Consider the following 13,151-nt stretch of genomic DNA (forward strand, 5'->3'; position numbering starts at 1 on the left):
TCTTTTCAGAGGAATCACGCCACAAGGTGGCGCTGTGACCTTCATCATCTGATGACTTCAAGCGGTGCAACGTTGAACTGTAACAGACAAAAAAAAAGAAATATTGCATGGTTGCTGAAAATAAATATAGACATTTGTATTTTTCAGAATGGAATATTTCCTGTTCAATGATGTAGTGTCAGGAAGCTTTTTCTGCGTGCACTCTCCTTTGTCCATCCCAGATCATCCCGCTCAATACATTTGCTGGTCATGTTTTGCAGGATCACGGACCAGCGCTTTGAAAGGGTGCCATATTTCATCTTTGGGGATTTTAACTTCAGGTTGGACTCAAAACAGGTTATTGAGGTGAGTGCTCTTCCATTGTATTTGATGAGCCGGCAATCAACGTGCTAAACAGCTTCACGGTGTCTTTGTAATGTGTGAAATATGGACGTAGCTGTCTAATAATGCACTCAATGCAAGCAATGCAAAGTCCTATCAAACTAATTGTGACGTATGTGAGAGAGCAAGCAAGCGGGACTGCAATATAAAGGAGTAAAAGTGTTTTAGTAGCACTGTCTTTTTAGAGTTATGACTCATTAAAGGTTTCACCGTGGATGGTCCAGCTGTGTTTGCTAACGGTGCCTCCAAGTGCATTGTTATGTTTTGGTGCCATTCACTGGCCTTCCTCTCCTGCACCCCCTCCATCCCTCCCTCCCTCCCTCTCTTCTTTCTCCTTCTCTTGGTGCAAATGAGGCCAGCAAGAGGCAAGGTAGTGCAGTCATTCAGCATTCCCCAGATGCATGGGTGGTAGGGTTGTATCACAAGTCATAAAGGCACACTGGAGACTCAGGGTGTTGCTTGATAACAGAGTGGGAGAAGCCCTTGTTGCACAATCCTCTCCCTCCGCTTGACTACAATGCTCTTGGAATCAGTGGCCCTGTTCAAGGTGTGGGCATTGTGCGCTTCAACCAAAAAGCCATTCATGGGAGAAAGGAGGAGGGGAACTTTTCTGAATGGAGGGTTTTTGCTCAAATGGCTTAGGAAGGACTTCTCTCTGTGTGGTACACAGGGCCTCAAAGTTTGTGCGCTACATTTGATTTGGCTTTTCCAATTAGCTTACATTAACTCACAGATCATGTGAATGTGTCTCTTTGGAGATAATGACTCCAAGGCAAGGACTCTCAAAAGAAGATTGTACAAACAGTGGGGCCATTCAAAAGTCAGTCATTACAGTTAACTGTCACGTGGTGCATATTTAGCTTGCCGTAGTAATTGGATTTGGATGGATGGATGGATGGATGGATGGATGGATGGATGGATGGATGGATGGATGGATGGATGGATGGAGCTGGCATGCCTATAAGTCCATAAAATACACAATATCGTATCATTAGCAGTACTCCACGCCATCCCTTCTTGAACACGATGGTATCATGTGATCTTCTCAGTCGGTACACCTGTGTACCTAATCTAGATAACTCTCCTCATGTTTCCTTTCTTATCCATTCAGCTCTGTGGTAGGTAAGCACGAACCTACTCCTTGTCTCGACCACACTGACATGCTGTTTGAGTGTGGTCGGGGTCATGACCCCTTTTCCAGGGATGTGTAAGGCTTGCATCAGTATGTGTCCATCTCTACCCCCTCCCCTCTACGCTGCTCCTTTCATATGCACCTTACCCCCCATTCACATCCACATTCACATCCAGGGTGAATACACACACACACACACACACACACACACACACACTCATCTAAACTAATTTGTTAAGGCCAAAAGACTGCGAGATGCACCCACTTGAAGGGGGTGTGCCGTCAACGTTGGGGGGCTTTTGGTTCCGGAAGTCGACTTGTGGACAAATACACTCACAAACACAGAAGTAAGTCTTGAGGGGTGTTTCTCAAACATATAGAGGCAACGCAAGAAAGTGATGATGTCATTGAGCTACCAATAAAGAAGCCGCTCCACTTCAAATAAAGCCGTCCGACCGACCGACGCAGTGGTCAACTTGTCTGAGTTAACGGCGACCTACGTATTAGCAAGCGCGAGAGCTGTGATGTCACCAATAAACAAATGGCTTGCAAGCATGCCACAGGATGTAACTCACAGCCAGTAGGCCCTTTGAAAGCCTCTAATGACAATTAATGTCAAGTGGACAATTAGTGCACATCCACCAAAGTGTTTAACTGGATCGATGGCCCATCTTATCTGAAGACACACGCGGCGCTCATCTTCACTGGCTCCTTTTCCATGTCAGCTCTCCTGTTGCGCTGAGGGCTTTGTGTTTGAGGCTTTTAGATACATCAAATGGATTTTATTTTATTTTTTTTCCAAGCAGGTGGCTTTATTATTGTCCCAGGGTAAATTCCAGGTGGCAAATTCCTGGCATGCTTGCGGCAGGATCAGTAACCAAAGGCCCACAGTGTCCCCTCCCCCCCCCTTCTCTCCAGCCTGGGCAACCCTATTTATTGTGTCCGACAGAGGGAATTGGTTTCAATTGACCTCTATTTGGCGGCCCTTTGACTGGCAGACAAAGGACACAGCCACGTGGAGGAGACTAATGTTAAGGCTGAGCAGCCTGGGGCCCATCCAGTCCCTTTCCTCATGCTTTGGCTTGATCATGCTTTGCATCAGTGCTAATGTAACATGGGGAGCGTTTAGATCACGTTTTGTTCTCAGCGCTTTCGCCTTCACACTCTGTCTGGTGGTGATGATGTCAAAAGTAACTGTACATTTTTAAGATGTCCAAGCTAGATGTGATGTTCCAATAATTGCAATCAATAATTGAGATTTCAATGATTACCTAAGTATATGTATATTGTTTTGATAATCACCATTGATATCAGCAAAACATTTCATTTGCCTATGATTGTAAAAATAGTACATTCATGCAATTTTGCATATGATTGAAATTGACTCATGATAGCGTTGCCTGGTAGCAGCTGCTCCCCATAAAAAAAAAAACAATATTTCTGCCTAAGGGCAAATTATCCCCATTTTTTATACTTTGCAGACAGTTTTTGAAACAAAATCAGAAGCACAAGATGTATTCTGAGAAGGTGCGAGTGAATGCAAGCGTGCACGTTTGTCACTGCGCATCTTTGACGTGGCCCGTAGCCGTGAATCAACTGCAATGGTGACTCCTAGTATATTTAAAATCCCTCCTAATTAAACTTAATAGAATGTAAATGTAATATCTGTAGAGAATGTACGCCGGTAGCGAGCTTTCTCCAAGTCATGGATTGATCGAGGCCGGCAGGAAGGTTAATTGCCGACTTGATCTACTGTCCCCACGACACGGCGTGCGTGCGTGGGGCTGTGTAAATGGGCCCGATGTGTCGCTACATGGAGAGCTTTCATTCGACTTTGCTTGCTTCTCACAAGAGAGCGTTTTGAATTAGCACCACCTGTCTGTTTTTGCTTGAAATGCAGAGGGAGCGAGCAAGCATCAATCTCTTGTCCTTTGTCCAGCGTCTTTTCTCTTGCTTGAGCAGCATGAAATTAAAGGTGGGGCCCTTGACTAGCCCCTTTCCTAATGAATGCCTGTAAAATGCCCTTTAATGATGCCTTAACATGATAGATCATTCATTTTGTACAGATTGAAATTACCCAACATGCACTCACACACACACACGAACGAACAAACAAGCTGTGGAGATACATAACATCATCAGCAAGTACTGTGAACACATCCAGAAAGATTATTCTGTCATTTCTTTACTGGCGAAATATATTTTATTGTACAAATAGTCACTTGATGACAATCAATTGTTTTTTCACGAGTGTCCAGCACATCCAACGGACCTCCCTCCACAGTTGTTTGTGATATTGCAAACATGTTCATGAACTAGTTCATGGTCATTGTCGCGGTTGTTGAACCTAGTCTGAGTAAATAATTTGCATCAGTAACGGGTAAGCAATTTTGCCTTTTAGCCCGTCTTTGACAAGCATGTGTGTTACTTGCTAGCTATAAATCAAAAGCCGGCGAGTGTAATTAAGTGTACACTACATTAGTCAGGCTAATTAATTTTGGGGGCCATCCATCCATTAACCAGCGGGCCAGCACTGATTGGGCCTCTGTTCTATGGAACCCCAGCCCACTGCACCCCCCCAGCTCAACACCAGGGATTTGACTTCACTCAATTCTCCAAATACACTCACGTATTTAAAGTGTGTAAACGGTGTGCATGCATGTAAATATGCACTTGCTATTGTATTTCTATCGATATCTTCTATATATTATTATATCTATTTTTAAGGTCTGTGGTTGTAATCAATTAATTGATTGGATCAATGGTGTAAAATTGGTTGTCGACTAATCAATCCCCTACGACTGCAATGTCATTGTGGGTGCAGACATCTTTGTAGTTTCTCGAGACTACAAGTTAAGCTTTAGCCTACCAAATTAGCTGTCTTTTTTTTTCTTTTTATGTAAGACAATCATGCTGATGCTATCTCAATTGCCTGACTGCAGGTAACACCACCCATTGACAGCACTATGCAAGTTAAACAGCCACCTCTGCTTGTTTATTGCCATATAGTTGATGCCAGTGCTTTCTTAACAATACAATGAAGGCATATTATCTGGCTGGAACCGTCCAATGGAGCACAATGAGGAACCATTATATCACCGATAACCCATCTGGATATAGAAGGCGACTATTCCCTCTAGACAACAGTGTGTGTCCTCTCTCTCTCTCTCTCTCTCTCTCTCTCTGTTTGTGTTTGATGCTAATGAATATAGCGCCAAAGACACTAGGAAAAAAAAAAAAAAAAACTGTTGAGCTATGAGGGCTTAACTTGTGCGACGCGCCTTTGCTGGAAGTGATGTCCATATCATTGAAATGCTGGCAAAGAAAGAACAAGCAATGGCTTCTGTTGGTCCCACTCATTAACAACAGGCCGTTTGAGCCCGGCACCAGCTATGCTTTTGCCATTGTGTCCTCTTTCTGTGACTGGCAACACCATGCCAACAGTAAGATGGTGTGATTGGCCAGGCCAAGGATGAGCGCAGAGCCTGGCACTAACAGGGCCTGGGAGAGAGAGAGGGAGGGAGGGAACATGGCCTTATAAGCCTTATATGTAGGTCTGAGTTCAGCGATTTTGGGCTTGTACTCTTCACATTGATATAAAAAGAAAAATCACATATTGGGCAAAACATTTGGAATTGCCCTGCAATAATAAGATGGCCTTAAACAAATATAACCCAAGTGCTCGGCCGGCAACTTCCCTCAGCCACACCCCTTTTGTCACGGTAATGTCTGTCACCTGCTTCCTCTTGTTACCTTGTGTATTTAAACCCTGCCCGTGTGTTCCTCCGGTTCGGTGTCTACTGTTGTTTTGTGTCCGTGCCTTGTGTTCCTGTCGTCTGGCTTCTGCCTGGTCTTGTCTGGAGGCTCGTGGTCACAATTGTATCCTTGTCCAAGTTGACTTCTGCCTGTCTGTCGGTCGGTCGGTGTGTGTGTCTGTTTGCTGGCCGCGAGTGTCTGCCCCGCCCGTTCCCCACCTGCCTCCCTTCCAACTCCCTTTCCCTTCAATCAACCCCGGCCGGTTCAAGCGCTTCATTTGGTCTCAAGTCATTCCTGACATCTTAGCTTCCTCTTTTTCAGCTTTTGGTTAAAGGCGCCGTGCCGCCTCTTGTATTTGTTTGCAAATATTTCAACCACTGTTTTTTTTCCAATCGTGACATTTGGAGATGCTGGCCAACTAATGTATTGACTGTGGGGGGTTGTGCACATAGCATCCATCCCCTTTGCATTGTACTGATTTGCTCTATGCATATGCAAAGAAGCAGTGTGTAAAAGAGAGGCTGGCTCCACATGGCTGCTCACTCAACAAGTCAGTCCCAATTCCTATTCACTTGAGCAAAACCTTTAGCTCATGCTCTTTTAACGGCTTGAATTCAAGCCTTTGCAAAGTGAGAGAGGAGCGTGATGAGTAATGAATAAATTGTCTTTTATTGCCAAGCTAGAATGGACGGTACTATCAACTTGGTGTGGACTCAACGTGATCTTCATCAGTGGCGCTTCTCATTGTTTCGCTGCTGTAAACGCCGTGTTGGCACGGTGAGCTTTGGAACAGCGCTGCCCACTGACATTAAGTTACTAAGCTCCACTCACACCTGCTCACAACTATCCCATCATATTAAGGGCCACATTAGAATTCATGGGCTCTTAGTCCTCCTCCTGTGATTTATCAGTGATGGACATATTGACCGGCCCTTTTGGGAATCTGCTCCCATTTTTGTCTTAGTGGGTGCCCAAAACAATGCATTTCAGGCCCATTTATCCGAAAGGGCCTCCTTTTTTTTTTTGCTGAGAGAGAGTCGGGGCTGGCCTAACATCTGTTTGTGGCCAGAGCCAGGCGGGACCGGAGCGGCCCCCTTCTCCTCTCCCTGGGGGTCTTTGTTCCCGATTTCATGCTATCAGAGCGGCAGCATGTTTTCCTGCGCAGAGCTGTCAGCGGCATAAAAGGCCCTGAGTGGGGTCACATCAAGAGGGATGGGCATGAAAAATTGGTAAAATGTATCACAAAGCCCACCCACTAGATGGTTGCCTAGCGCTGGCTCTGCGGCGGGGTGTCAACAGCCCGCCCTTCTCCCACTACCTTCCTCTTTCCCTTTCCCTGGACTGAATTACACCTCTTTCTCAGCCCATCATTAAGATGAAATGATGCAAACAAATTAAAGGGTGGTGCTCCAATGAATCAATGTTCTTTGTGTGTGAACGGGGGGGGGGGGGCTTTTTAGGCCTCACTGGGTGGGGTCTTCGCCTCACTCCAAAAAAAGCTGCTTGCTGCTCACCTGCCTGTATGAAATGGTCTGGGAATTGTGGGAAGCAACAGACAAATCTTGTAAAATCACTGCTGAAGAGACAGAAAGAAGGAATCGTTTGTCTGGCTCGCTGCTCCGTATGAAACTTTTTTTTTCCCCCCCCCCTTTCTTTCACTATTTGTTCCATCACGTTCTTTGTGGAACGCCCGAGTAATGAACCCACAGGACTCTGCATTCTTATTGGATCATCACTAATCACTGAGTGCCTCTTCGATATCCAGTAATTGACTCAGCGGCAACAGATTACCTCACTATCTGTTTCCTTTAATTGATTCCTAACTAGAGCAATGGTGGGATAGGTAAATTAAACGAGCGCAATGTTTTTCAAGTGCTTAGTAAGTGTTTATACTCCATCAATAGTGATTCTGCTGGCTATATGGAAATGGGATTCAATGGCCATGGCAGAGTTGGACCTGAATTTGTTTTCTCATTCATTGGACAAATGTTCTCATAAATGGCATTTCTGAAAGCTTGCTTTCAGAACGGCAGCGAAGCGCATCTCTCCGTGCATGTCTGGCATTATAGAGAGGTCAAAAGAATGGGCTCCGTTAAACAGTCTTGGCGACATCTGCCGCGCTTGGTTTCCAAACGCTGACAAGAAGGGGCAGGGGAGGTATCTCCAATGAAAATCCCTCATTAGCTTTTCTTTGTACAGGTGGCCGTAATGTGTCAAGAGCCCCGGCCAGCTTTGAGACAATGACCTCCTCTTACTGGGGCTAATGCGCCACAGAAGAAGAACCCACCCTCCTTTTACTGCGACTACTTTACACAGAGCCCGAGTCACAATGAAGCATCTGGTGGCCTTTTCCTGCTTTTCCATGCCTATTGTGTTTGGCGCTATGAATGTCTGAAGGAGAAGCTTTCCACATTTGGGAATTTCACTTATCTTATTGGACGGGGTTAACCCGACAGCGTTTGGAGTATCTTCCCCAATAGTGGTTTGTAGCGTTGAGTATAAGTTTGGTTGGCTCGTGCGTTTTTACGCCAGTGTGTGCGTGCGGGAACACCCCCTCCTCGGTGGCAGGAGGTCGTCGGGGTCAAAGTGATGAATTTTTATGGGCCTGTTCCCTGTGTTTCAGCCCTGTCTCTTTCTCTGCGCGCTGCACTGCCTCTCAAAGACATCCATGCTGGGCAATTTGTCCTGCGGGGCCCTGCAGAATGGGCCAGCACACAAGTTAAATACCAGGGGGGAACACACACACACACACACACGTACATAGACATACATTGGTGTTTTCTCTCTCGCTCTCTCTCACACACCCTGAGCTCGCTCGGTCCTGTTGTCTTGAATGATTTGTGGCCTGTCTATTATCTATTCCAAGAGGACAAATGCTTTTGGCTGGTTTCTGGAGGTAAAACCCAAATGGCAGCCCTCAATGCTCACCATTGTTTTTAGAGAAGTTTCCCAGATGTTATAATGCGCAAGATAAATAGGGCACATTATGGCCCTCTCGCTCCAGAGTGTTTTTTGACGAGGGCGTGGCACCTTCGAAGACCTCCTAGGGCGCATGCATGGCAAACAAAACTCACAATGACACAGTCCGGCGGATCGACGGGAAGAGTCGAGAGTTTCTGCTTCACTTGCCGTTAAGGATGTAGCCTCAACAGTTGACGGGCGCCGGGTCACGCACAGGCTATCTTTGCTCTTGATGATGTGTCCACTCTCACCTCACCTCCATTTTGAATCCCAATCCTGTTGTGTTTGTCAGTGATTAATCTTTGTTTGGAAGCATTAAATTGGCCAGCCAGGGGAGGCAAGAGTGGATGACTCTGGCTTGTGTCCAGTCACATTGGGTGGGGAGAGTCACCACTGATTTACTGGCTTTTGGGTGGAATAGCCGGCTGTAAAGGAGAGGGCCAAATTTGGTGAGACGCACCACTTGGGCAGACATAGCCATCACGCATGCACAATTGCTATGATGAACGACGGCCGACGGAGGAAAAGTGATCGGGTGCTAAGCTATTTTGGTGGAACATGCCAGCGTGGCTGGCACACGTTGACTTAGCTGGCAACGCAAATACCGCCGGATTCTGACAATGCCACTGCGCTTGTTGACAAAAAGGAACCTTGTCTGCTCATCTTGCAATCGCGAAATTCCGTAAGATGATTTGTGAGTAAATTGAATAATACTCATTTCTTAATCATTTCCACTTGAAAAGGATAAATCAAGAAGATGAATCCATTATTAGATTTATTTCATTCTACTCGTAGATATTAAACATTTCAGAAATATTTATACCATCAATCCCTTCATGCTTGAGCGCGGATTACTTTGAATTTCAAATTAGTAAATGAAAAGTATGACATTTGAATGAATCCAGCCCGGGGTAAAGCTTTTCCCCATTATAAAATGGGTTTTAACTCTTCGTGCATGTTGTTAAGGAACAGAACACTTTGGAAAACAAACTTGACTTTGACAAACAAGCCGTGCTACTACTGCTTTTATTTGGTAGCAGACAATGAAGACAATTCTGTCAAACCCTTATCAATCATGATTTTTTTTTTTGGATTGGAAATCATGAATGATCATTTATGCAGAGGAAAAACATTGCTGCTAAAGGGTCTTCTAAGAAAGTAGTCTGAGAACTAATGCGAGTTGCGCATCACGTTGACCATCGACACTTCATACATACTAAAGCACTCGTGAGCGTAGGCCAGTTTGATTTTTCTTTTTTTTTTTTTAACCTATTGGAAAGAATTACAATGAGTTTCGAAGGCGTGTGTGCGTGTGAGATTAACCACAGTATATTAATAGTATTCAATTAAATTAAGTTAAAATGATATGTCCCCAGGGGGTAGTTTAATGTAACAGCTGTTCACAAAAGAATCACCGAGCACGCTACAATTTGCGTGGCCCTCCCTCAAAGGGGATGAATGAATAAGGAACGCAAATTAGAATCCTAATTAAACTTGCAACAGGCAGTGTGGCTCTTTTGTACAAAAAATAAATCAATTTCACGTGGCTGCACATTGGCCAAATATGATATGTTTTTAAACCCCCCCTACGATTGACATGGTCAAATGTGGGTTGGGTTTCCTCACTGTTTAACTTTGGCATAGTGGTTCACCTCCATCTGCTGGAAGGACCCGAGACAGAAGGCTTGGGCTTGGGTGTGTGTGTGTGTGGGGGGGTCTTTGGTCTTTGAAGTGGGGCAGATTGCTTTAACCTCTCCACTAAAAGGAGCAGCTGGAATAGAGAGCTCCTTTAAACAGCCGCTTCCTCCTCCGACAGTCATGAGATTATACTCCATTGATGCATAAAGCCAGCGCCTTTCTCGGCAAGCTCCCATCCCGTCCCTCCCGGCCCCCCCCCCCCAGCTTCTGGCCCTCTACAAACACTCATTGTTGACCTGTGACACATAATGCAGCAATGTAATGCCAAGTCACTTTGCAGGATCTGATCAAATGGCCAAATGACTGAAGATATCCTCCCTTCCTTTGCTAATATCACTTCTCGGGATCGATCAAAGTGTGTCTACGTTGCGTGTGCTTTTGAATGCGATGATCACTTTAAAATGAATGAATGAAATAACAGTGCCAGACCCTGGAAAAGGGAGCATCGGGCAAAGACTGTCTTACAGAAGGGGGAGCTGTGGCAGGTGCGTTCCTATTTGCTGCCACCATCTACTATATTGCTACTATCGTTGCATAAAAAGGCAATCCTGCTTTTATCTTCATAGTTTTGCACTCAAGCAACCAACAAACTGAATCATTGAAATAAGATAAAAGTATCATGCCTGTGTTACAGGTCTTGTTTTTTTTCATTTTCATTTTACACACCAAAAAAAGCCACATAGTTATTATATTAATTAGAATTGTAAATTCCATTCTTGCATAATTAGGAAATAATGATTGTTATTTATAATATGTTCAAAAAGGAAAAAAGTGAATGCTGTATTTTCTAGTGCTCAGTGTTAAGTGACAAATTCTTCTGAATTGAAAAAGATGATTTTCCATGAATGTAAGGAACAATGACTTTTGGAGCGAGAAAGTATCTTCTCTTTGCCCTCTCACTAGTGCCTTCTTTGGCCTATTCATTGCACAAAGCTGCTTAAGCGCACTTAAGAGCATTAGCATTTCACTGCCAGGTGACCATATTGACCCTGCATTTGGATTGCCTAAATGAGTGGAAGATGGAGCTATTTGTGAGGGATTTACAAACGTGCAGTTGTGGTTTAGACCGAGACGGCGGCGGCGGCGAAATCGAGTCGCCGCTTATTCCTCTTCTCGTCATTTGGGCTAATTTAGTGTGCCGTTCCTTCCTGGCCAAAAGCAGCCTAATTTGGGCCATTTCAGTTCAAAGGGCTTTTTCTGTTGGCTATATTAGTTTGACCCGATTATCTAATCTGTGCTTTGAATTGCAATCAGCTCATCCAGTGTGTGTTGTGCGCTATGGGAACCACTGGCTCGCTCGGGGATTACCTCATTCAACTGTCTTCAAACACAGATGGTCCAATGTTGAACTAATTGTTAAAAGAGTCCACAAAGGGGAATTTAACCATATACACAGTGCATGGTGTCACGACATTGGTCCCGAAAGGACAGTGAGGTGATCATATGGTTCTTTCAAATCATTCCAATGCTTTGTGTTGCCGTCATTGTTTGGCAGCACACAACAAAGGGAATGACAGTGAGGGTATTTAGTTGTCCATAATAAGAAGAAGCATATTGTCTTTTCTCTTCCTTTTATCACCTTCAGACTCTGTGTTCCACCGCCACCATGCAGACAGTAAGGACCACGGACACCAATGAAGTGGACAAGCTAATATTCAGGGAAAGTGATAATGACAGAAAGGTAAGACAGAATGCCGATGCGTCCGCTTGTCACTATTGGGTTCAATTCAAATGAATTGAAGCTTTGACTTCAGCAAGGTAAACCTGTGGAAAGTTGCATGGAGAAATACTCGACGTGGTTCAAATAAATCGTACGCGATCCAACGTATTTGGCAATACGAGCATGTTTTCATTGCCACGTTGAGTGTCATTTGATATTATAGACGCGTGTAGAATGAAGTGCGCAACACTGCAGCCAGCGCACAGCGCTCTTCATTAGAGCTCTAATTACTAAGTGCTGGTCCCATTAGTAATGGTATTAATCAGAGGTCCATCTCTCTCTTGCCACCCATTCAGGTCGTCCTTCAGCTTGAAAAGAAGCTTTTTAGTTATGTCAACCAAGACGTTTTCCGGGAAAACAATGGGACCTCGGTAAGTCACCCAAATGCCTCCTAACCTTTTGTATATTCATCCACTCTCCATCATTTCTTCATTCCAACTCACTTATTACAGCTTTCATTTCTTTTATTGACCATGTCGACTTTCTCTCCTCAAAGTATAATGGCTACGGCTGCCGTTGATCACGTTTCGCATTGATTTTCAGTACAATTTAACACCATCTGTTTTTGTTGTAGTGTACGGCAAATGAGAAATTGGTTGTGGTTGTTGTTTTTCTCATTGTAGGTGTTATGCGTTAAATTATATTACAGAATATGTCATTGGGTTCCATTAGATTGGCCATGTCCAAGTGTTTATATTAAACATGTACTGTGGATCAAATAGGATTTTTTTTTTAATATATGTATCTTTTAGCACGGACAAACAATTCAATTTCTAAGAAGACGAATCCGAGCTGCTCTTCCCTCCTCCTCCTCGGCCAAGTCAGACAAGATAGACGACATAATAGGGGCTTCAGTGATAATCTGACGGTCTGGTTAAACATACCATGTTATGATCCTTATAAAACAAACTACCTTTCCAAATGGATAAATATCCCTCTACCAGTTGGAAAGGGGAAGGAAAAAAATCATTGCGCCCTTCATCAACTGTAAGACTTGTACCAGCTTGACAGAAATTTAATTCGAGGCAGCGCTTAAAAATAATTATTGTATTTTGAGAGGAGTAATCATTGGCTGGGACATGATTGAATGTGTCCATGCCTATTGACTTTTGCTATGATTAATAGGTTTGTTTAGTCGATAGCCCCATCGAAATTGTATAATTAATTATCCCCGGCGCTGTCATGGCGGGACGATGGAGAGCCCTGATGAGTATTTGGGAAGATTAAATTTTCCGGGCTCTTGTGGCGTCAAGGGGCACGGCGGGGCTCTGCTCCAGTGGAGAGATGGAGCTGTGTGCATGTGCGTGCGTGCGTGTGTGTTTTTTTTTCATGTTTGTGTCGTGTAGAGTCCCCACATAGTTTCTACACACACATCCGTGCTCATTGATTGTGTTTCAGAATCTCTTTATTGTAACTTTATCAGTGTAGCGTCGGCAGATGGGGGGGCGGTGGTAGTAAGTGATGAACCTTGCTGTCGTCTGACCTGGCCTCTTTTTTTTTTTT

General features: G+C 44.4%; 1 protein-coding gene across 2 annotated transcripts in view; it reads left to right on the forward strand.

Annotated features, from left to right (window-relative positions):
* Positions 1–13,151, forward strand: part of LOC133158178 (inositol polyphosphate-5-phosphatase A-like) — a 73,889-nt gene that overhangs the window by 44,495 nt on the left and 16,243 nt on the right. For both annotated transcript variants that reach the window (XM_061285173.1, XM_061285172.1), the window contains exons 9-11: positions 261–345; positions 11,514–11,609; positions 11,945–12,019. In XM_061285173.1, the coding sequence (XP_061141157.1) occupies positions 261–345; positions 11,514–11,609; positions 11,945–12,019 (256 nt within the window). The remainder of the gene's footprint in view (positions 1–260; positions 346–11,513; positions 11,610–11,944; positions 12,020–13,151) is intronic.

This window comes from Syngnathus typhle, linkage group LG8, assembly GCF_033458585.1.
Source record: "Syngnathus typhle isolate RoL2023-S1 ecotype Sweden linkage group LG8, RoL_Styp_1.0, whole genome shotgun sequence".
Classification (NCBI taxonomy): domain Eukaryota; kingdom Metazoa; phylum Chordata; class Actinopteri; order Syngnathiformes; family Syngnathidae; genus Syngnathus; species Syngnathus typhle.